Source organism: Mus caroli, unplaced genomic scaffold (genome assembly GCF_978045245.1).
Source record: "Mus caroli unplaced genomic scaffold, Mus_caroli_1 scaffold_1, whole genome shotgun sequence".
Classification (NCBI taxonomy): domain Eukaryota; kingdom Metazoa; phylum Chordata; class Mammalia; order Rodentia; family Muridae; genus Mus; species Mus caroli.
The window spans coordinates 151,291,094-151,315,630 of record NW_028227256.1 but is presented as its reverse complement, the minus strand read 5'-3'; the positions used below and the strand labels follow the sequence as shown (position 1 = coordinate 151,315,630).

General features: G+C 41.9%; 1 protein-coding gene across 1 annotated transcript in view; it reads left to right on the top strand.

Annotated features, from left to right (window-relative positions):
• The window catches only part of Rgsl1 (regulator of G protein signaling like 1), an 88,456-nt gene that overhangs the window by 35,640 nt on the left and 28,279 nt on the right, over positions 1 to 24,537 (top strand). The window contains exons 11-15 of the mRNA XM_029475678.1: positions 6,631 to 6,733; positions 17,306 to 17,499; positions 20,795 to 20,912; positions 21,394 to 21,508; positions 23,158 to 23,287. Of these exons, the coding sequence (XP_029331538.1) occupies positions 6,631 to 6,733; positions 17,306 to 17,499; positions 20,795 to 20,912; positions 21,394 to 21,508; positions 23,158 to 23,287 (660 nt within the window). The remainder of the gene's footprint in view (positions 1 to 6,630; positions 6,734 to 17,305; positions 17,500 to 20,794; positions 20,913 to 21,393; positions 21,509 to 23,157; positions 23,288 to 24,537) is intronic.

Genomic DNA, 24,537 nt, shown 5'->3' with positions numbered 1-24,537 from the left:
CTAAAGGGAAGATGCAAGCAGCCCCCACTATGCCCACTTGCTTCTTATAGAGAGTCCATAGCTTTGGTCCTAAAGGGAAGATGCAAGCAGCCCCCACTATGCCCACTTGCTTCTTATAGAGAGGAGTCCATAGCTTTGGTCCTAAAGGGAAGATGCAAGCAGGCCCCACTATGCCCACTTGCTTCTTATAGAGAGGAGTCCATAGCTTTGGTCCTAAAGGGAAGATGCAAGCAGCCCCCACTATGCCCACTTGCTTCTTATAGAGAGTCCATAGCTTTGGTCCTAAAGGGAAGATGCAAGCAGCCCCCACTATGCCCACTTGCTTCTTATAGAGAGGAGTCCATAGCTTTGGTCCTAAAGGGAAGATGCAAGCAGCCCCCACTATGCCCACTTGCTTCTTATAGAGAGTCCATAGCTTTGGTCCTAAAGGGAAGATGCAAGCAGCCCCCACTATGCCCACTTGCTTCTTATAGAGAGTCCATAGCTTTGGTCTTAAAGGGAAGATGCAAGCAGCCCCCACTATGCCCACTTGCTTCTTATAGAGAGGAGTCCATAGCTTTGGTCCTAAAGGGAAGATGCAAGCAGGCCCCACTATGCCCACTTGCTTCTTATAGAGAGTCCATAGCTTTGGTCCTAAAGGGAAGATGCAAGCAGCCCCCACTATGCCCACTTGCTTCTTATAGAGAGGAGTCCATAGCTTTGGTCCTAAAGGGAAGATGCAAGCAGCCCCCACTATGCCCACTTGCTTCTTATAGAGAGGAGTCCATAGCTTTGGTCCTAAAGGGAAGATGCAAGCAGCCCCCACTATGCCCACTTGCTTCTTATAGAGAGTCCATAGCTTTGGTCCTAAAGGGAAGATGCAAGCAGCCCCCACTATGCCCACTTGCTTCTTATAGAGAGGAGTCCATAGCTTTGGTCCTAAAGGGAAGATGCAAGCAGGCCCCACTATGCCCACTTGCTTCTTATAGAGAGTCCATAGCTTTGGTCCTAAAGGGAAGATGCAAGCAGCCCCCACTATGCCCACTTGCTTCTTATAGAGAGTCCATAGCTTTGGTCCTAAAGGGAAGATGCAAGCAGCCCCCACTATGCCCACTTGCTTCTTATAGAGAGGAGTCCATAGCTTTGGTCCTAAAGGGAAGATGCAAGCAGCCCCCACTATGCCCACTTGCTTCTTATAGAGAGTCCATAGCTTTGGTCCTAAAGGGAAGATGCAAGCAGCCCCCACTATGCCCACTTGCTTCTTATAGAGAGTCCATAGCTTTGGTCTTAAAGGGAAGATGCAAGCAGCCCCCACTATGCCCACTTGCTTCTTATAGAGAGGAGTCCATAGCTTTGGTCCTAAAGGGAAGATGCAAGCAGGCCCCACTATGCCCACTTGCTTCTTATAGAGAGTCCATAGCTTTGGTCCTAAAGGGAAGATGCAAGCATCCCCCACTATGCCCACTTGCTTCTTATAGAGAGTCCATAGCTTTGGTCCTAAAGGGAAGATGCAAGCAGCCCCCACTATGCCCACTTGCTTCTTATAGAGAGGAGTCCATAGCTTTGGTCCTAAAGGGAAGATGCAAGCAGCCCCCACTATGCCCACTTGCTTCTTATAGAGAGTCCATAGCTTTGGTCTTAAAGGGAAGATGCAAGCAGCCCCCACTATGCCCACTTGCTTCTTATAGAGAGGAGTCCATAGCTTTGGTCCTAAAGGGAAGATGCAAGCAGGCCCCACTATGCCCACTTGCTTCTTATAGAGAGTCCATAGCTTTGGTCCTAAAGGGAAGATGCAAGCAGCCCCCACTATGCCCACTTGCTTCTTATAGAGAGTCCATAGCTTTGGTCCTAAAGGGAAGATGCAAGCAGCCCCCACTATGCCCACTTGCTTCTTATAGAGAGTCCGTAGTATCTTGCAACAGCATCTCCAGGTTGGCATCTTGGAGAACTTACTCTAGGGAGGAAAGCACACCGCTGCACTGTATATGGAGAGGAAGATTTCTTTCCTCCCTCTGATCCCCATGCTGGGATCCCCTCCCACTCGGCCGGCACCTCTGCTGGTCTTGGGGAGTCTACCAGACAGGACAGAATGACCTAGACTCTCATCCCTGATGGATATGAGATCCACATTGTCATAAGTTCTCTGGTTATTGCTGCTTCCTTCATTTGACAATGTGTCCTGACATTGGGCTGAGGAGTACCAAAGAGCAGCAAGAACATTGTTCCTTTACCCTAATAACCCCGAGCTCTGGGATTGTTCTAGTTCTCTTCTTTTCTAGATTTATTCTTCCCTTCTCTGATAATAAAAGACCTCATTCCTACTGTCTTAAAATCATTTTTTATAACCCTGTCATGAGGGTAATCTGTCTTCACCACCATTCCTTTGTCTCACACATGCTTTCCTCCCTCTCCTGGTCTTCAGTGCTTGGCACCAGTACCTCTATGCGTGAACAACTCTTTACTTTTGCTAGAACTCCATGGCCACATTCAGAGTCATCCTTTAAGGGAAAATATTCTTCATCCTGCTCTCTTAAATCAACCTGAATCAGCAGGAATAAGGGACCCCAACTACGAGGTACTGAGTGGGAGGACAGGGACGAGGAATTTAAAAAGATGAGAAATAAAGACAAAAGCAATAGCTGGGACCCCAAGGCCTTGCATAAGCTGATGACTTATGCCAATCAAGTTTGTTTGCAGGGTTAAAAATATCTGACAACATTGGCAAAGAGAATACCCGATACCTCATATGCAATTGCCTGAGGACTGATAATCACAGTCCGTGGGGAAGAATTGGGTCCCTGGAAACCACAGCCTTGGCTCCTACAAGGCACTGCTTCCAGCCTAGGACCAGTCATTGTCTTTCATGAGGGCCTCTGAGAAAGTCTGAGGTCTGTCTGGCTCTCCACATGTAATAATTTATGTTACATGTAGTACCACTTCCTGCTACTGAGGCGCTAGCAACCACCCTCAACCTGGCTATCACTTTATGGGGATGTGATCCTCGTCCTTGCTAGGAACCTTGTCTATTCCCTGTATGGGTTCTCTCCTCATTTTGCTTGGACTTTCTTATACCACATGTGATGAGCCCTTAACATGGATGTGATGGTTTGTATATGCTTGTCCCAGGGAGTGGCACCATTTGGAGGTGTGGCCTTGTTGGAGTAGCTGTGTCACTGTGGGTGTGGGATTTAAGACCCTATTCCTAGATGCCTGGAATCCAGTATTCTGCTAGCAGCCTTCAGATGAAGATGTAGAATTCTTAGCTCCTCCTACACCATGCCTGCCTGGAGGCTGCCATGTTCCCACCTTGATAATAAAGGAATGAGCTTCTGAATCCGTATGTCAGCCCTTATGATGTTGTAAATGTTGTCCTTATAAGAGTTGCTTTGGTCATGGTGTCTGTTCACAGCAGTAAAACCCTAAGAAAATGGACATCCTCGGTTTTCTCAGGTTCTGACATCCCATGCAGGCCCACAGCTAGGGGGATTATCACTTCCATTCTACCTAAGCTTCTTGGTTTAGGTAGATTGTTGGTCCATGTCAGCTTGCTTTCCTTCCTTTAGTATGGACATTCCTTCTCAGCCCACTTGGACTCCTGACACTGGACCAGCCTTTTATGATGCTGTTCTCTTTCTGCTTCGGTTCCGAATTCTCCAGCTAAGTGGCTCTTCTCCCTATGGATTCACCATGGATTGGGCATGGATTGGATCTCCCTATGGTTTCACCATGGTTGGGCTTCCGAGCTCAATGCCAGGAAGCCTCCTATAGGGAAATCACAATCTGGGCAGGATCTAGTGCTCTGGATCACCATGGCTCATTCCTCCTTTTGGTACTAGCATTTATCTACCTAGTTCGGGATTATACTCCTAATGATTTTATAATTTAATTGTTAAGAATATGAACCCAGGGCTAGAGAGATGGCTGAGAGGTTAAGAGCACTTGCTGCTCTTGGAGAGGAGCTAGATTCCATCCCCAGCACCCATATGGCCTTTCACAACTGTAACTCTAGTTTCTGTGGATATGACACCCTCTTCTGTCTCCCATGGGCACTGCACACACGTGGTACACATATATACATTCAGGCAAAACATTCGTATGCAAAAATAAAAAAATCAATAAATCATTTTTAAAAATAATACAAAACCATAACTTAAGTTTTTAGAGTTTCTTTAAGAGTTTTCTGGTATTGGTGATTATTTTAGGATATAGTATTTGTTCTGATTTTATCTAGGTAACTCTGACTGGCCGTTCATACTCTCACAGCACTCCTTAGACCGAAGAAGTGATAGGGTTAGCCTGTTGATTTCCAAACAATTCCATTACAAGTAAACATTTTAGGGGCTGGAGGAATGACTTTTGTATAGAGCTGTCTGTCCAGTAGACCCACTGAACTGGACCTCATCCAGGACTCCATCGAAATCCTGCTTCTGATAAGTACCCTATTTAATGAGGGCCCGTGATTACATTCTGAGTATCCAGACAACAGTGCTGACTGGATATCACCCTTCTACATGTGGAAAGTTTCCTTTCCAGCTGTCATGATAAAATGTCTGACAGAAGTCACTCGTAAGGGGAAAGGGTTTATTTGGCTTTTGGTCCAGGCAGAACCAAAGAAGGAACTTGAGGAAAGAGTCACATCCACAGCCAAAGAGTAAGGAATCTTCCTCTTTGTTTTACTTAGTGAGAAGTTTCTTAGTAAGAAACTCCAGTTTCTTAAGCTTCTCTCAGTTACAAAATTGCCAGTTACCTTAAGAAAAATATACTGTCGGAAATTTTTCTGTTTTTCAAGTCCTGAACTTTTCTTTATGCTCACTGTGGCTTAAACACTGAAAATTATTGTTCTTCCCATGTTTAACATCTATTTCTTATCTCCATGTTTTAAGTGAATTCTTATAGGCTTATTTGTGACTTTAAAATGTGTTTGTCTTAATGCAATATTGTTTCAGTGTTTAGCCTTAGGAAAGATTGCTGCTTATACAGTTTGGTGGGTTTTTTGGTTGTTGTTGTTGTTGTTGTTATTGTTGTTGTTGTTGTTTTCTTTCCGAGACAGGGTTTCTCTGTGCAGTCCTGGCTGTCCTGGAACTCACTCTGTAGACCAGGCTGGCCTCAAACTCAGAAATCCACCTGCCTCTGCCTCCCAAGTGCTGGGATTACAGGCATGTGCCACCACTGCCCGGCTCTGGGTTTGTTTGTTTTCTCTCTCTCTCTCTCTCTCTCTCTCTCTCTCTCTCTCTCTCTCTCTCTCTCTCTCTCTCTCTCTCTCTCTTTTATATCAAATCTTCTGCAGCTTGCATTTCATTTTTCAATCAATTCAGTTGCATTTATTTAGAACCAATGAACATATCTATTGTTTTTTAATAATTTTTGTATGCTGCCTATCAGTGAAATATTTTCAAATCACACAAAAATACCCTGCAATGAGCACAGCCTATTCATGGTGCATCTTAAACCATTGACTATATAACTATGTCATGTCCTGTTTTTGAACAGTGAGATGACTCTGTGTCTGCCCTTGTTGATCTTATAGTCAGTGGTTTTCTTCTATAAAATGAGAGAGTCTTAGGTAGCCAAGGTTAGCCTCAAACTCACTTTATAACCAACAATGATGTTAAACTTCAGATCTCCTGCTTCCACTTTGGAAAATATAGAATTACAGGCAAGGACATCACATTGTGCAAGGGACTGAACCCAGGGTTTCATGAATGCTAGGTAAGCACTCTGCCAACTAAACAACATCCCAAACCCTCCAAGAGTTGGGTTTTTTCTTTAAGATTTATTTTTTTATTATATATGAGCACACTGTAGCTGTCTTCAGACACACCAGAAGAGGGCATCAGATCCCATTACAGATGGTTGTGAGCCACCATGTGGTTGCTGGGATTTGAACTCAGGACCTCTAGAAGAGCAGTCAGTGCTCTTAACCACTGAGCCATCTCACCAGCCCCCTCAAAGAGTTTTGGGAGGCTGAGAAACATGGAATCTGTTATCTTTCAAAAACATTTTAAGTGCAATTTCTTCGAATAATTGCTCTAAAGTCCATCATAGAGCAAGGCACCGGTTCTGAGTTGTGCATGGATTGCCAGAATACCATTGCCATGGAAACCACATCCTTAGAAAGAAAATTGTCTTAGTTAATGCAAGAAGTCGAGTGGAGCCACTTTAAGATGAGGTCATTAGTCTTAAGTTCAATGACTATAAAGTAAAATCTTCAAGTGGCAATTAGGAGTGCTTCCAAGAAAATAGCCAAAGTGTCAACAAAGACAGGACACCATATGCATTGTGGCTGGATGAAAGACTTAGATTGGAAGGTAGGTTGCATCTCATCTTCAGTAAGATACAGTGACTGTGCCTTACTGTACCTTACTGTACTTCAGTACAAAATACAGTGGACTTGGTCTCAGTAGTCTCTCGGGAAGATGGGCTCTAGGCATAACGGCCAACATCTCCAAGGAAGGTGGCCTCTGGCCAGTGTCTCTAAGAAAGGTGAGCTCTAGGCCTGATGGCCAATGTGCATTACTAATACACCTGGACCTGATGTCAGTGTCCAGGTGTCCAATGGCCTGACACAGTAGTTGTAAGTGATGCCTGACAAATGTCCCTTCTCATTATCTTTTATAAACTATTGTTACCTAACTTTGTGGTCTTTCTCAGCTTTTACAGTGGAAATTATCAAGCAACCAAAATACTCATACTCACAAAGAAAAACATCCTTTGTCAAAAAATCTGTCATAAGGAAGCCTTCTATGAGACCAAGGTAAGATGGCAGATCTGGCTACATAAGTGTCTCTAGGCATAGGCTTCATTTCTGTGTGGATGTTCCCACATCTTTTTCTATAGATCATACGCATAGGAACAAGACACTCTATGTGTTAAGTTGTTTATTTTATAAAGTACTGTATAACATTTATTACAAAATAACTTCTTCAAACTTAAACTATAACAGACAATATATAACTTCCGTCTATGTGGGGACTTTAGGTCCCACACTGCTATGGGAGCCTCTGGTTTCTCACTTTATGTCTCGCCACTTTCTAAACAGTCCATCACTGCTGAGAAGAGATTCTGTGGCATTTTCCACATAGGCACAAATGCCACTTAGACATAAAAGGTTCTCCAAGTGTTACATCTGTTGTAATTTCCTGCTCTGAAACTGTATCCCCAGAGAGCATGGTTAATACTACAGGCGACTTTTTAGTGCTTTATCCCTTAAGTATGCTTCCTCCTTTCTTGGCTATAACTTGGACCAATTTATTCATTTTACTCCATTTCTGTATAATTGCTAGCTACATGAAAAGTTCACCTCTAGATTATGAAAGCATTGTACTGTATAAAAAAGAGCCAAATATCCAGAAAAAATATATTTTGTATATTTTTTAAAAATGCCCACAGGAATGCTTCTGTTACTGTAGCATCATCAGAGGTTGGAAATCATTTGTCCATTCGAAACACTCTGAATAAGTCTTCCTCCCCTTGAATAATGGAAAGCATTTCCTGATAGGCACTCAGCTCTTCCTCTTTAGGTTCTAGTCTGTACGAGTCACTATTCTCTACTCAGACTACAGAAATATTTCCAACTGAGTTGAACAGGAATAATAAAAAGTCTTTTCTAAATTGTGTAAGTCCTACAGCCCATGACTTAAGATCACAGCTAACATCAGAGATAGGGCATGTGCAGTTCTTCTAAGCATATCTCTAGTTCTCACTCAGTGTAGTTATTATTGGTCACATGCTATGTCTTGGCCATCTAATGATGTTGATGATAATGGTATAATACAATATGCATCATAGTAATAAGGCAGTTCTTGTCTTTTTCTATTTGTTCTTTGCTTTTGTTTTGTTTTTAAGACAGGGTCTCATTATGTAGCCCTGGCTGTCCTGCCTCTGCCTCTCAAGTACTGGGATTAAAGATTTGCACCACCACATCCAACGGTTCCTGACCTCAATCTAAGACATAAACTCAGGACAATACAAAGTTGACTTTTAAGTATTATGATTAAGTTTTTTCTGATTCCTATGGGCATATAGTAGGAAGAGATAAAAAATTAAGTGTGAATTAAGGAAAGTTAGACTCCAGGAAGAGTCCTAAACTGTATGTAAAGGCTCCATTTCATAGAAAAGAGACCAGGAGTGGAATCCCAGATAGAACAAGCACGGACTCAGCCAATTTTCAAAGAATGGGGCCTTGAGAGATGGCTCAGTAGTTGAGAGAAGTTGTTGCTTTTTGCAGAGGACCTGAGTTCAGTTCCTAGCATCTGTATAATGCTGAAAACCTCCAGGTTCAAGGCTCCATTTTATTCTGGTCTTTGCACAACCAGACATGCACGCGTTAGACAGACAAGCAGGGTCTCATTATGTAGTCCTGGCTGTCCTGGCAGACAAAGAGCTCATACATTTAAACTACAATGCATACACCTTTTTAAATACTTTTTAAATTTTTCTTGGTAATAAGCACATAAAATATGTTCAATAGGAAAAGCATGGGATGCAACAGGAAGCCACCCAGCTTCTGTTCTGAATTGCTATTTGGACAGTGTAGAAGTTCATTGTGTTATATAGTCTCTGGGTCTGGTTTATTTCAATATAGTTTTTTTTTTAATTTGCTTCCTTTTATTATAAGTTTTAAAAGAAACTTAAGAGAATGAAAAACATTTAAGTAAAAGCAGAGGGTGTACCATGTGAACACACTGTGAGGAGCAATCCTCTCTAGAGTCACCCCCAGTAAGTCAGTTAAAGAAAATCAAAAGCAAATAAAACAGCAAGAGCTTATGAGAAGTGAAGCATGAGGGTGGGCTCCGCTCCAGCGTGGCTGTGATGGTCACACAAGGCAAAACCAGGCGAGCGCGGGTTGCATAAGGGGCGGGCAGCAGCGAGAAGCTGGTTGTGAGGCGATTCCGACTGTTGCTTATCAAAACCACCCAAGAAACCACTCAGCAAATAGAGAAGATTACGTTTAAACGGCTGAAGGAATCTGTGACAGCAATCATTAGTCAACTAGAAAAAGTTGAGACAAGTGATACAAAACAAAAACCCCCCAAAATAAAAACCAAATTCAGATCTGGGGTAGAAATGCCTAATGACCAGATGAAAGAAAGCATGCTAGACAGAATCAGCAGGATTAACCTGAAAGAAGAGCCAGGGAATTAGAAGATGCGGAACAGACATTGTCCGGTCTGGAGGCTAGGACCTACTCAGGAGGAGGAGTCAACTCCCAATAGTTATCCTTTAGCCTCCATATGTGTAACATGAAACATACAGCATGGACAGAAAGACAAAAACACACAAACATACAAACATGCAAAAATAAATAAAAATTTAGTTTGTTTAAAAATCAAGATTGAAAAAAAAACTGTAAAGACATTGAGATTGTTAGGAAATACAAGGATCCAATTCAACAACTTAATGCAATAATCTTCTAGAAGTACAGGTTAGAGTGAGGACCACAGAGGCAGACAGCTTCTGGGACAGGCGGGAGCCACAGAGCCGCTGAGGCAGCACCCTTTTGGGGCCACAGACATCCGGCACCCTCCTAGCTGGAAGACAGTGGTCTCCCCTGCACAGGAGCCCTCTGCCTCAGGAGCAGGGAGCACATCTTGGATCCAGGACTCCACTGAACTTAGGAACTTAGTCTGCACAGCTGAGAGTGTGCACCACAGAAGCCTACAGCTTCTGTGACCTGCCAAAGCAACACAGCATCTGGGAAAAGTCCTGTTTTCCGCCTTCTTCTTCGGCCAGGAGGAGGTCCAAACGCCAGATATCTGTACACCTTCCCTTTAAGAGAAAAGCTTGTCAGCAGGGAGTGCTCTAACCACTGAAACTCAGAGGAGAGAGCCTGTCTCCCAGGTCTGCTGACAGAGGATACTCAGAATCACCAGAAGAACAACCTCTGAACAGAGACAACTATAACAACTCCAGAGATTACCAGATGGCGAGAGGTAAAGGTAAGAATCTTACTAACAGAAACCAAGACCACTCACCATCATCAGGACCCAGCACTCCCACTTCGCCCAGTCCAGGGCACCCCAACACACCTGAAAAACTAGACCTGGATTTAAAAGCATATCTCATGATGATGGTAGAGGACATCAAGAAGGACTTTAAAGAACTACAGGAGAACATGGCTAAAGAGTTACAAGTCCTTAAAGAAAAACAGGAAAACACAACCAAACTGGTAGAAGTCCTTAAAGAGAAACAGGAAAACACATCCAATCAGATGATGGAAATGAACAAAACCATACTAGACCTAAAAAGGGAAGTAGACACAATAAAGAAAACCCAAAATGAGGCAACACTGGAGATAGAAACCCTAGGAAAGAAATCTGGAACCATAGATGCAAGCATCAGCAACAGAATACAAGAGATGGAAGAGAGAATCTCAGGTGCAGAAGATTCCATACAGAACATCGGCACAACAATCAAGGAAAATGGAAAATGCAAAAAGATCCTAACTCAAAACATCCAGGAAATACAGGACACAATGAGAAGACCAAACCTACGGATAATAGGAGTGGATGAGAATGAAGATTTTCAACTCAAAGGACCAGCAAACATCTTCAACAAAATTATAGAAGAAAACTTCCCAAATCTAAAGAAAGAGATGCCCATGAACATACAAGAAGCCTACAGAACTCCAAATAGGCTGGACCAGAAAAGAAATACCTCCCGACACATAATAATCAGAACAACAAATGCACTAAATAAAGATAGAATACTAAAAGCAGTAAGAGAAAAAGGCCAAGTAACATATAAAGGCAAGCCTATCAGAATTACACCAGATTTTTCACCAGAGACTATGAAAGCCAGATGATCCTGGACAGATGTTATACAGACACTAAAAGAACACAAATTCCAGCCCAGGCTACTATACCCAGCCAAACTCTCAATTAACATAGATGGAGAAACCAAAGTATTCCACGACAAAACCAAATTCACACATTATCTCTCCACGAATCCAGCCCTTCAAAGGATAATAACAGAAAAAAACCAATACAAGGACAGGAACCACGCCCTAGAAACAACAAGAAGGTAATCCCTCAACAAACCTAAAAGAAGACAGCCACAAGAACAGAATGCCAACTTTAACAACAAAAATAACAGGAAACAACAATTACTTTTCCTTAATATCTCTTAATATCAATGGACTCAACTCCCCGATAAAAAGACATAGACTAACAAACTGGCTACACAAACAAGACCCAACATTTTGCTGCTTACAAGAAACTCATCTCAGAGAAAAAGATAGACACTACCTCAGAATGAAAGGCTGGAAAACAATTTTCCAAGCAAATGGTATGAAGAAACAAGCTGGAGTAGCCATTCTAATATCAGATAAGATTGACTTCCAACCCAAAGTCATCAAAAAAGACAGGGAGGGGCACTTCATACTCATCAAAGGTAAAATCCTCCAAGAGGAACTATCAATCCTGAATATCTATGCTCCAAATACAAAGGCAGCCTCATTCATTAAAGAAACTTTAGTAAATCTCAAAGCACACATTGCACCTCATACAATAATAGTGGGAGACTTCAACACACCACTTTCACCAATGGACAGATCATGGAAACAGAAACTAAACAGGGACACAGTGAAACTAACAGAAGTTATGGATCAAATGGATCTGGCAGATATCTACAGAACATTTTACCCTAAAACAAAAGGATACACCTTCTTCTCAGTACCTCATGGTACCTTCTCCAAAATTGACCATGTAATTGGGCACAAAACAGGACTCAACAGATACAAAAACATTGAAATTGTCCCATGCATCCTATCAGATCACCATGGACTAAGGCTGATCTTCAATAACAAAATAAATAATAGAAAGCCAACATTCACGTGGAAACTGAACAACACTCTTCTCAATGATACCTTGTCAAGGAAGGAATAAAGAAAGAAATCAAGGACTTTTTAGAGTTCAATGAAAATGAAGCCACAACATACCCAAACTTATGGGACGCAATGAAAGCATTTCTAAGAGGAAAACTCATAGCTCTGAGTGCCTCCAAAAAGAAACTAGAAAGAGCACACATTAGGAGCTTGACAACACACCTAAAAGCACTAGAACAAAAGGAAGCAAATTCACCCAAGAGGAGTAGACGGCAAGAAATAACCAAACTCAGGGGCGAAATCAATCAAGTGGAAACAAGAAGAACTATTCAAAGAATCAACCAATCAAGGAGCTGGTTCTTTGAGAAAATCAACAAGATAGATAAACCCTTAGCCAGACTAACTAGAGGGCACAGGGAAAGTATTCTAATTAACAAAATCAGAAATGAAAAAGGAGACATAACAACAGATCCTGAAGACATCCAAAACACCATCAGATCCTTCTACCAAAGGCTATACTCAACAAAACTGGAGAACCTGGATGAAATGGAGAAGTTCCTAGACAGATACCAGGTACCAAAGTTGAACCAAGATCAGGTTAATGATCTAAACAACCCTATATCCCCCAAAGAAATAGAAGCAGTCATTAATAGTCTCCCAACCAAAAAAAGCCCAGGACCAGATGGGTTTAGTGCAGAGTTCTATCAGACCTTCAAAGAAGATCTAATCCCAGTTCTTCACAAACTATTCCACAAAATAGAAACAGAAGGTACTCTACCCAACTCATTCTATGAAGCCACAATTACTCTGATACCTAAACCACAAAAAGACCCAACAAAGATAGAAAACTTCAGACCAATATCCCTTATGAATATTGATGCAAAAATCCTCAATAAAGTTCTTGCTAACCGAATCCAAGAACACATCAAAACAATCATCCATCCTGACCAAGTAGGTTTCATCCCAGGGATGCAGGGATGGTTCAATATACGGAAATCCATCAACGTAATCCAGTATATAAACAAACTCAAAGACAAAAACCACATGGTCATCTCCTTAGATGCGGAAAAAGCATTTGACAAGATCCAACACCCATTCATGATAAAAGTCTTGGAAAGATCAGGAATTCAAGGCCCATACCTAAACATGATAAAAGCAATCTACAGCAAACCAGTAGCCAACATCAAAGTAAATGGTGAGAAGCTTGAAGCAATCCCTCTAAAATCAGGGACTAGACAAGGCTGTCCACTTTCTCCATACCTATTCAACATTGTACTTGAAGTCCTAGCCAGAGCAATTCGACAACAAAAGGAGATCAAAGGGATACAAATTGGAAAAGATGAAGTCAAAATATCACTTTTTGCAGATGATATGATAGTATATATAAGTGACCCTAAAAATTCCACCAGAGAACTCCTAAACCTGATAAACAGCTTCGGTGAAGTAGCTGGATATAAAATTAACTCAAACAAATCAATGGCCTTTCTCTACACAAAGAATAAACAGGCTGAGAAAGAAATTAGGGAAACAACACCCTTCTCAATAGTCACAAATAATATAAAATATCTTGGCGTGACTCTAACTAAGAAAGTGAAAGATCTGTATAATAAGAACTTCAAGTCTCTGAAGAAAGAAATTCTAGAAGATCTCAGAAGATGGAAAGATCTTCCATGCTCATGGATTGGCAGGATCAACATTTTAAAAATGGCTATCTTGCCAAAAGCAATCTACAGATTCAATGCAATCCCCATCAAAATTCCAACTCAATTCTTCAACGAATTAGAAAGTGCAATCTGCAAATTCATCTGGAATAACAAAAAACCTAGGATAGCAAAAACTCTTCTCAAGGATAAAAGAACCTCTGGTGGAATCACCATGCCAGACCTAAAGCTTTACTACAGAGCAATTGTGATAAAAACTGCATGGTACTGGTATAGTGACAGACAAATAGACCAATGGAATAGAATTGAAGACCCAGAAATGAACCCACACACCTACGGTCACTTGATCTTCGACAAGGGAGCTAAAACCCTCCAGTGGAAGAAAGACAGCATTTTCAACAAATGGTGCTGGCACAACTGGTTGTTATCATGTAGAAGAATGTGAATCGATCCATTCCTATCTCCTTGTACTAAGGTCAAGTCTAAGTGGATCAAGGAACTTCACATAAAACCAGAGACACTGAAACTTATAGAGGAGAAAGTGGGGAAAAGCCTTGAAGATATGGGCACAGGGGAAAAATTCTTGAATAGAACAGCAATGGCTTGTGCTGTAAGATCGAGAATTGACAAGTGGGACCTCATGAAACTGCAAAGCTTCTGCAAGGCAAAAGACACCATCAATAAGACAAAAAAACCACCAACAGATTGGGAAAGGATCTTTACCTATCCTAAATCAGATAAGGGTCTAATATCCAATATATATAAAGAACTCAAGAAGGTGGACTCCAGAAAGTCAAATAACCCCATTAAAAAATGGGGCTCAGAATTGAACAAAGAATTCTCACCTGAAGAATACCAAATGGCAGAGAAGCACCTGAAAAATGTTCAACATCCTTAATCATCAGGGAAATGCAAATCAAAACAACCCTGAGATTCCACCTCACACCAGTCAGAATGGCTAAGATCAAAAATTCAGGTGACAGCAGATGCTGGCGGGGATGTGGAGAAAGAGGAACACTCCTCCATTGTTGGTGGGATTGCAAGCTTGTACAACCACTCTGGAAATCAGTCTGGCGGTTCCTCAGAAAATTGGACATAGTACTACCGGAGGATCCAGCAATACCTCTTTTGGGCATATATCCAGAAGATGTCCCAACCGGTAAGAAGGACACATGCTCCACTATGTTCATAGCAGCCCTATTTATAATAGCCAGAAGCTGGAAAGAACCCAGATGTCCCTCAACAGAGGAATGGATACAGAAATTATGGTACATTTACACAATGGAGTACTACTCAGCTATTAAAAAGAATGAATTTATGAAATTCCTAGCCAAATGGATGGACCTGGAGGGCATCATCTTGAGTGAAGTAACACAATCACAAAGGAACTCACACAATATGTATTCACTGATAAGTGGATATTAGCCCAAAACTTAGGATACCCAAGATATAAGATACAATTTGCTAAACGCATGAAACTCAAGAAGAATGAAGACCAAAATGTGGACACTGTGCCCCTTCTTAGAATTGGGAACAAAACAACCAGGGAAGGAGTTATAGAGACAAAGTTAGGAGCTGTGATGAAAGGATGGACCATCTAGAGACTGCCATATCCAGGGATCCATCCCATAATCAGCTTCTAAACGCTGACACCATTGCATACACTAGCAAGATTTTGCTGAAAGGACCCAAAGATAGCTGTCTCTTGTGAGACTATGCAGGGGCCTAGCAAACACAGGAGTGGATGCTCACAGTCAGCTATTGGATGTATCACAGGGCTCCCAATGGAGAAGCTAGAGAAAGTACCCAAGGAGCTAAAGGGATCTGCAACCCTATAGTTGGAACAACATGATGAACTAACCAGTACCCCGGAGCTCTTGTCTCTAGCTGCATATGTATCGAAAGATGGCCTAGTCGGCCATCACTGGAAAGAGAGGCCCATTGGACTTGCAAACTTTATATGCCCCAATATAGGGGAATGCCAGGGCCAAAAGAATGGGAATGGGAGGGTAGGGAAGTGGGGGGCGGTATGGGGGACTTTTGGGATAGCATTGGAAATGTAATTGAGGAAAATATGTAATAAAAAAAAACAGTGAAAAAAAATAATAATCTTCTAGAAATGCCCAGATTTCTAAAAGCTGATTTGAAGACAATCTGAAAGGGTTGGTAAATCTATAGAAACCACAACAAAAACAGAAAAACATAGTGATTAAAAACTTGGTGTCCTTCAAGCAACATCGAGAAGTAGTAATTTGCAGGCAAAATGGTGCGCATCTTTAATCCCAGCATTTAGAGGCAGAGGCAGGCAGATCTCTGAGAGTTCATAAGGTAATTCCCAGTACAGCCAGAGCTACACATTTAGACCCAGTCTCAAACAAAAAAAAGGTAGAGCTTTAATAATTTAATTTTTTTCATATGCCATATCATGGGTAGTATCACTGGAGAATTCTGGGAGATATTTAAAGGAAAAATAGTACCAACATTATAATTGCTCTTTGAGGAAATAGAAGAAACTCTTACTTATCCTATGAGGCCAATATCATCCTGATTCCCAAAGCAGAGGCATCATGAAAATCACAGACTACTACTCCCCTTTGAATCTAGACACACAAGTCTCTCACAAATAGGAAACTAAATCCAGTAATAACAACAACAACAAAAATATCATGTAGCATCAGCAGCTGGCATTTATCTAGGGAACACAAGATTCAGTTAACATCTAAAAGTTGAAATAATATCCTGTATTCGTTGGGCTTCCCTAGAATAAGAGAGTTGATAGAATGAGTACATATTAAAAGGAGATTTTTTGAGATTGCCTCATACAATATAACTGATGTAGTCCATCAGTGGCCATCGCACATTGGAGAGGTTGGGAATCTAGTAGTTGCTCAGTTCATGAGGCTATGTGTCTCAGGAGTTGCAGTCTGGTGTTGAAGCCCTGAGGATTCCTGGAGAGTCACTCACGGGTCCTCAGTTGAAAACCTGAAGAAGCTAATTCTAACATCAATGAAGAAGTGCAGCAGCAACTGCATAGATGAACTTGCTGGTGAGAGTGAAGGCAAGTAGGCAAATACTAGTTTTTTTTTTTCTTTCATTTCCCTTTTACTTGGCCTGATTCTGAAAAAAACAACTTATATTTAGGATGGGCCTTTCCATTTCAAATAATCTGATCAAGAAAAGTGGCATACCTTTTAGTCAATTTCAGTTCCAATTAACTCGGAGACCAAGATCAACCACCACATAGTCCATATTAAATAAATGAGGTAGAAATCCCACATGATTATCTCATTTGAGATCTCTAAACCATGATTTTAAACATTATGATTTAAGAAGAAGAGAAAAACAACTTTCAAAATGAGAGTAGAAAAAAAAGCTATGACATTCTGATAAAGGATGTCTATCAAAAACCTACATAAAGGCATACGTCTGTAAAGGAGATGGGGAAATTGGTCAGAAGAAGGCTACCTGCAGGCAGCTTTGAATAATAGCTCTGACTGTGACATAAGAGGTTACATGAGCAGTTAAAATTGGAAAGGGGAGTAACTAGAGATACAGTTGCAGCCTGCCAAGGAAGATGAAACCCCGGAGGGAGCACAACCTACCCAAGAAAGACTGTGAGAGAAAAGGGAAGGGGATCGTGGGCGAAACATTAGCTTTAACTCCATTCAAGGGGCAGCCAGGTGTGCTGCCTTTAATCCCAGCACTAGGGAGGCAGAGGTAGGCGGGTCTCACAGGTCCAGAAACTACACTGTAACCCTCGTTCCGTTTCATTCCCTACTCGGAACAGTCTCCAAGGTCTCTATCCTTTCCCCTCTAGCAAATACAACGCTCTGTTTTCCAGGAACTTAACAGAAGTCCTCCTAAATAATGCACACCTGGAGTACTTCAAAGAGTTCCTCAAAGACCGGAAGGCTGAAAACCCGTTGCAGTTCCTGATAGCCGTACAGAAGATCATGATGGAGACCAATGAAAAGACTTATAAGACATCTTTGGAAAATATAACCAAGACTTATCTCCACGGAAAGGTCCCTGCCGGTGTGCCTCTCTTTCTCTTGATTCTCCCTTTGGTTTCTTGGGAGGAGAAGTAGCCTGGGAAGTAGCCTGACTCCATCAAAACCGCTAGAGAGAACTGAATAGGGGAATGGCCACATGGGGGCAATATTGAGGCACCCAGGATGAATGCAGAGAACAATTTTAAGCCCAAAGTCAGAACACTGATGGAAACCACAAGTGAGATACATTAATATACATGCTCATTAATGTCCTTTATTGTTGGGAATCTAACTTTAACTCCAGTAAGGTAGGAATAAGTAGCTGCACTTTCTAAACAAAGGAAGTACAACGCATTGAAGTTAGCTATAACTTATTCCATTGAATGCAAATTCCAATTATTTGACCATCAAAATGACTAGCCTGGGACTAGCTATAAGCAAACAGGTGGTGTTCTCCATCCCCAGAAGAGGAGTTGAACTGGGGAACACCCTGTCTGACAACCGTTCATAAATGCTGTCTTGTTTTCCTGTCTAAGGTGGTGGTAAACTTGGCCTGTGGAAATACATTTTAGCTGGAGATTGCAAGTAAAGTTTAGCTCATGGCTCTAGAAAAAGGAGGTGAGAGCACAATGCCCTTCTAAAGCTGTAGAGCTGAGCTTCTTGTCTGAAATAGGGGAACAGGCAGAGTTTATGTAGGCAGAAAGGGGCTCATTTATTTAGTGTTTATTTTACTTGTTTGTTTGCTTGGTTTGGTTTTGTTTATCCAAGGCAAGTGCAGAAATACAAAAAACAAAAAAGAAAAAAAAAGAAAAAGTTCAAAAGTAACAAGTCTCTCTTGTTCATTTATTTGTTTGTTTTGAAACAGGGTCTTACCACATACTGCAGACTGGCCGGAAACCCATCTATGTAGCCCAGACTGGCCTTAAACTCTCAAACTTCCAGCATCTGCCTGCCATGTCCTAGGATGTACAGAAATGTCCCAGCTCAGCATGCAAGTTTGTAGGTCCAATTCGAATGCATTAATAATAAACTCAGATTGACCAATATTGCATTGATATCACATTAATGCAATTATAAGAAGTTATTAAGCACTTCCCCTTGATGTGCCTTAAACAAGAGGGAGCCCAGATTTGAATTTCTACTTTTCCAGTGTCTTCTGCCAGGAGCTAAGTCCCACAGCTAGCTCCACAGGTTCATTGACTAATATAGTCTAAACTATAATTCTTATGTCTATGTTAACATTGAACTTTTGTATAGATAAGCCCAGTCAATATTTTATCTTCTGTCCTTGCAACTACAATATGTCATTCATTCTTTTTTACAATCTTTAGTTAATGGTTTTATGGCCTAAAGGAATGTATTCCTAAATTGTAAATCTTTTTGCCTGTTTTCCATCTAGTGCAATTAACTTGTGATATGTGAAGACTGGCAGAATTCTAATAGCAGTTTTCATATCATAGAGGACTTTAATTGCAGCCCTATTATAAAGGGCTCAATAGTTATTAGTATAAATTTAGGAATTCTTACAGAATCACTAGGAATTAAGAAATCATCTATTTGTCTATATAGCATCACTACAAGACAGTGCATCTTCTTTGATTTGCAGAAAATCTGCCCAGTAGGGCGGGCTAACACCCAGGGATTGCTATATTAATTTAATAATGTCAGGGAGGACATATCAATAGCAAGAATCAATCCTGAGATTAGTGTCTTAGTGTCTTGCCTCCAGAGTTATCCACCACCACCTATGCAAAATGGTGGACATTTCAGGAGACTCTCCTGCTAGTCATAGCCTCTCCTAAATGGCTCCTGACAGTCTTTCATTCTCCATGGAATGAGTCTGAATCTGCGCCTGCCTGAATGCTGTATTGTGAACCTGTCCCTTTGTTTGTGTGTTCCTGTGTATGTCCATGGCAGAGGGTTCTGGTTTCTTTTTGAACAGCACAGAAAGCACAATATGAAGAAGGAATGGGGCACTTTACAGAAATCCTTAACAGAGTCTTATAAGGGATGAAGCCACTGATTCCAGATGATTCCAGCTGACCCAGATATCAATCAAACCAATGCTATCAAGCAATATCCATACATTGCTCCAACATTTTTTTTTTGTGGACATTCATTTTATAAAGCTGGTTTGGTCCTATCTGCTGTCCTCAGCAAATGATTATCATAACATACATGCACACATACATTCACCTTGGGACATAATTTAAGATTTGCATCAGTTGTAAAGATTAATTACAGAGAAATCTAAGGCAAGGAAGGTCAGTTGTTACATTGTTCTCTTAAAGGCAGGTTAAGTAGACTGCAGTAGTAGTCCTAAGCCTAAAGTGACCTTGGGGTACATTTTGAACTCTGACGATGAGGCCTACCCAAAGTTCCTGTCTTTTAGAATGCAAGAGGTATCTTTTTTTTTTTTTTTTGGTTTTTTGAGACAGGGTTTCTCTGTATAGCCCTGGCTGTCCTGGAGCTCACTTTGTAGACCAGGCTGGCCTCGAACTCAGAAATCCGCCTGCCTCTGCCTCCCAAGTGCTGGGATTAAAGGCGTGCGCCACCACGCCCAGCTTAAGAGGTATCTTTATCATTATGCATCAGCACATATAAGAAATACTTGTTTGCTGAATTTTAAGATGAGTTCTATGCATCATTCTGGAGGGTCTCAGAGAGAAAGGAGTGCCCAGATACTCCGGAGCGTATGCTCAAGCTCATTAACAGGCCTACTGACTCTGGACACAAGGAGCATCGTGGTGCACTCCACAGTGACTGTCGCATCTTGGGCTCTCCTTCTGTACCTAAAGAGTTCCCTTTGTTCCTTTCCCCCAAGCCTCTCTCTACACTGGAAAACTTCATCCCAGCTACAGAAATGAATTCAAATTTTATTTTAACTTTATTTTCTTTCAAGCTTTCATATTTGAAATGAGACTAAGATAGATAGTGTTTTGTCTACAAAAATAAGTTTCCCATAACATATGAAATAATCTTTGGAGACTTGCAAATTGTAGAAGGCTCAGTAAGGCCAGAATAATACCAGAGAGTCATGAGCTTCTCTCATTAAACCACCAAACTATGGACAGAAATGACTCTCCTTTCCTCCTCCTCCCTCCCTCCTTCCCTCCTTCCCTCATCTCTCCCTCCTTCCCCCCTCTTTTCCTCCCTCTCCTCTCCCTCCCTCCTTCGCCCTCTCTCCCTCCCTTTTCCCTCCGTCCCTCCTTTTCTCTCTCCCTCCCTTCTCCCTCCCTCCCTCCTTCCCTCTCTCCTTCCCTCCCTCCCTCTTCTCTTCCTCCCTCCCTCCCTCTCTCCATCCCTCCCTCCCTTCCTCCCTTTCTCTCATTCTTTAGAGGAAATACTGCAGTGTGATGCTCCCTTTATCAAAGAAATTGCTAATGTGCGTCATATCACCACCACCACGTTGCTGATGCTCCAGGGCTACGTCATGAAATCTGTGGAAGAAAAATGGTGAGCATGCTCAGAGAAGGTGGGGTTCCCTCTGGAGTTGCTTCCTAGCTTGGAAAAGCCACGTTAAGCAAAGGTCTCCCAGACCTCATAGTGTACTGCTAGAGCTGTCCTACAAAAGAAACGCCAAACTTACTTTGAAATCTCCTGCCTGCCTGTGTTTGCAACACACACATACACACACTCACTTACACATATACACACACTCAAACATACACACATATATAAAATATACACAGGCACATATACATAAATGCATATATACAACACACATACAGAGAGAGAGGGAGAATGAGGAAGAATACAGCGTTGAGAAGGACAGATAGGCTGACTTTATATAAAATTGAGATAGTAAGAGGAGAGCTTTTGAGTATCCCATCATTCCCACTGTAACTCCTGCAGGAGCTGACATGGAAAAGGCCTTGTTATGTTTCATGCACCGTGGTTTTATCTTCTTTAATATTCTCTGTCGCCTTTCTGGTAGGTTTAAGGAATACCAAGACTTGTTTCCACCACGTTCTATGGAGTTTGAATTTGTCGAAACACAGGCTGTCCCTAGGAAGCCCTCAAAGTCAACAACACACCTACATGACTCTCAGGTCAGTGAGAAGGAAGAGGGGAGGACATTACAGGCAGGAAAGCCATTGTCCAGGCACTATCAGCTGTACAAAAGATTGTCCCTGTTAGGCCACTTGATATATTACTGAAAGAAAGGATTACTCTTTGCGGTGTGAGTTGTGTTTTAAGCCCCATTTTACAAAAGGATAATCTGAGGCTCAGAGAAACGTACTGGGAAGTCCCTTCCTGATCTGCCTCTCTCTGGCCCCAACTAAGCGAAAGGCACAAGATCTCTGGAGATGACACTGTCAGAGTATCTGTGGCTTGTGCTTATTTTAAGGATGTGAAATTGACCGTCATGTGGTTTTTGCTAATCTTTCTGCACAAAGATTAGGTTGATAAGCCCGGGCCACACATCCAATCACTGACAACATAAGCCTCACCTTGCAGTATGACAAAGGGTGGGCCTGGAACATGTGTTCCACAGACCAGAAAATACCAGAAAGACAATGCCAGCAGCTGGCAGTGAGTACGCCTGTTTCTCCTCCCAAACCCAATTGCCCCTCTTATCTTTACGGGAGAAGAGACAGGAGCGGTGCACAGGGGAGTCTTTTCACGCGGTTTGAAAAAGCAAAGATACTCCTTTAAAGAACCTCATATTCAGTGTGAGTCATTTAGGTAGAAAAGATTGAGCCCAATTCTACCAGATTCCAAAGATCAGGTTAAAATATATCTGAAGATAAGATTTAAGCCCAATACAGTGTACATGAAAAATGTGCTGGGTTTTTCTCTCTCCACTCTCTGTTTACGAGCCAAATCTGCCTGGTGGGATGCTTGCAAGAGTGTGTTTGTTGAATCATCGAGCTTTGTAGTAATTGTAGCTTTCCCCGGTCAGATAAAAGGAAACCAGAATGTTGTTACTGCCTGCTGTGAGTTACACACTTTGTTACACACATCCAAAAGCCCCTAAACCCCAACCCTGAAGGCTGTTGTTTGTGTCTTACACAGAGACACAAGTAAATTGACCCAAATTACACCTCTATGAGGAAGGTAGGGTCTACCTGAAAAGTTTCCAGCTCTCAAATCCACTGCGCTTAGTCCTTCACCGATGTCTCTCTAAAGCCGTGTTTACACAGGCCTTCCCCCTCCAAGAACGGAGTAATCTTAGCAAAAAGAGAGGTTTTGGCTCGACTTATCAAAATTTTTGATATGAGCCCAGTTCCTATTAAAGGAATGTAGAAACAGAATGTGTTTGCTTGTACAAAGGAGGAAGCCCAAGTGGGGGGATGGGTACTTTAAAGTTTTCATAATGATGAGAAATGGGTTCACACCTTTCTTTATTTCTTTAACACTTTAAGATCTGCTGAGCCATCATTTCCTCCTGGTAAGCAGCAACTTGTCCTCTGTTGCTTCCCTTTTTTGAATGCTGACCTTCCCAGCTCCTGGAAGGGTGTGTGGTAGAAGGAGTTTGAGCACAGGCTCCGTGATTGGAGCCAGACTCCTCTACTTGTCAATTCCTTAGTCTGAGGCAGACTGGCTTGGGTTCCCTCACCCTCAAAATGGGAGCTCAAAAGCATCCCTTTATAGAAGTGAGGATTTCCAATGTAACAAAGATCAGGTTTGTGGCACACACAGAGAAGGTTCTTTGTGAACGGTAGCCGTGCTAAGGGGCACCCTCTTCCTTCTGCAGAAAAAGGGATGGATAAAAATGATCGCCTTCATCAAGAGTTTTTGCAACTACCGCAGATTCATAACTGATGCGAACAATCGCCAAGAGCTGGCGGAGTTCATCTACTTGGAAATGTTCAACAACAAAGAGAGTGAGTCACTTCCTGGGCGTGCTGGGCAGAGAGTGAGTCACTTCCTGGGCGTGCTGGGCAGAGAGTGAGTCACTTCCTGGACGTGCTGGGCAGAGAGTGAGTCACTTCATGGACGTGCTGGGCAGTCCACGTGAGAACTCTAGCTACTTGCTTTGTGCCAGGCCAGCATCCGCCACAGTGAGCCTGGATGACCAGACTTTCCAAGGCCTGCCTGGATAGAGCTGCTTCCCAAAGAGCCAGCAAGTGTGGGGAATAGCAAGGGCACTCTGGCGCCTCACATTTTAAATATATGATATTTTTATTAATTATTTAAAAAATGTTTACATGTTGTCTTAGTCAGGGTTTCTATTCCTGCACAAACACCATGACCAAGAAGCAAGTTGGGGAGGAAAGGGTTTATTTGGCTTACACTTCCACGCTGCTGTTCATCACCAAGGAAGTCAGGACTGGAACTCAAGCAGGTCAGGAAGCAGGAGCTGATGCAGAGGCCATGGAGGGATGTTCTTTATTGGCTTGCTTCCCCTGGCTTGCTCAGCCTGCTCTCTTATAGAACCAAGACTACCAGCCCAGAGTTGGTCCCACCCACAAGGGGCCTTTCCCCTTGATCACTAATTGAGAAAATGCCTTACAGTTGGATCTCATGGAGGCATTTCCTCAACTGAAGCTCCTTTCTCTGTGATAACTCCAGCTGTGGCAAGTTGACACAAAACTAGCCAGTACACATGTGTACAATATATTTTGATCACTAGCTTCTTGTTAATTCCTCTCAGATACACTCTCTGCCTCTCTACCCCATTCCAACGTCATGTGTTTGTTTTGTGTTTTTACAACTCATCATATCCAATGCCTGCTGCTCATATATTTATGGGTATGAGACCATTCACTATGGCATGGTCATCTTACCAAAGAGGATTCACTTTTTGTGAAATGGTTTCTTTACGTTGTTTACTGTGGTCTCTAAAAATATCTTTAATATTTTCTTGCTATATCATATATATAATAATCAGTACATGCTAAATTACAAGAACATGTAGGATATAAAGTCTTTGAAGCCTACATTCTGAACATATATGCATACACACATATCTGTGTCTCTCTATATATCTATATAAAATCTCCACATTTTTCATTTATAATTTACCATTTTCCTTACTATTTTAGATTGAACATCCTTTTCTGTCAGTGCACATCCACCTGCCAAGTTTTCGACTGGCATAAAGTGTCCACTGTATAGACTTATTCAACTGCTT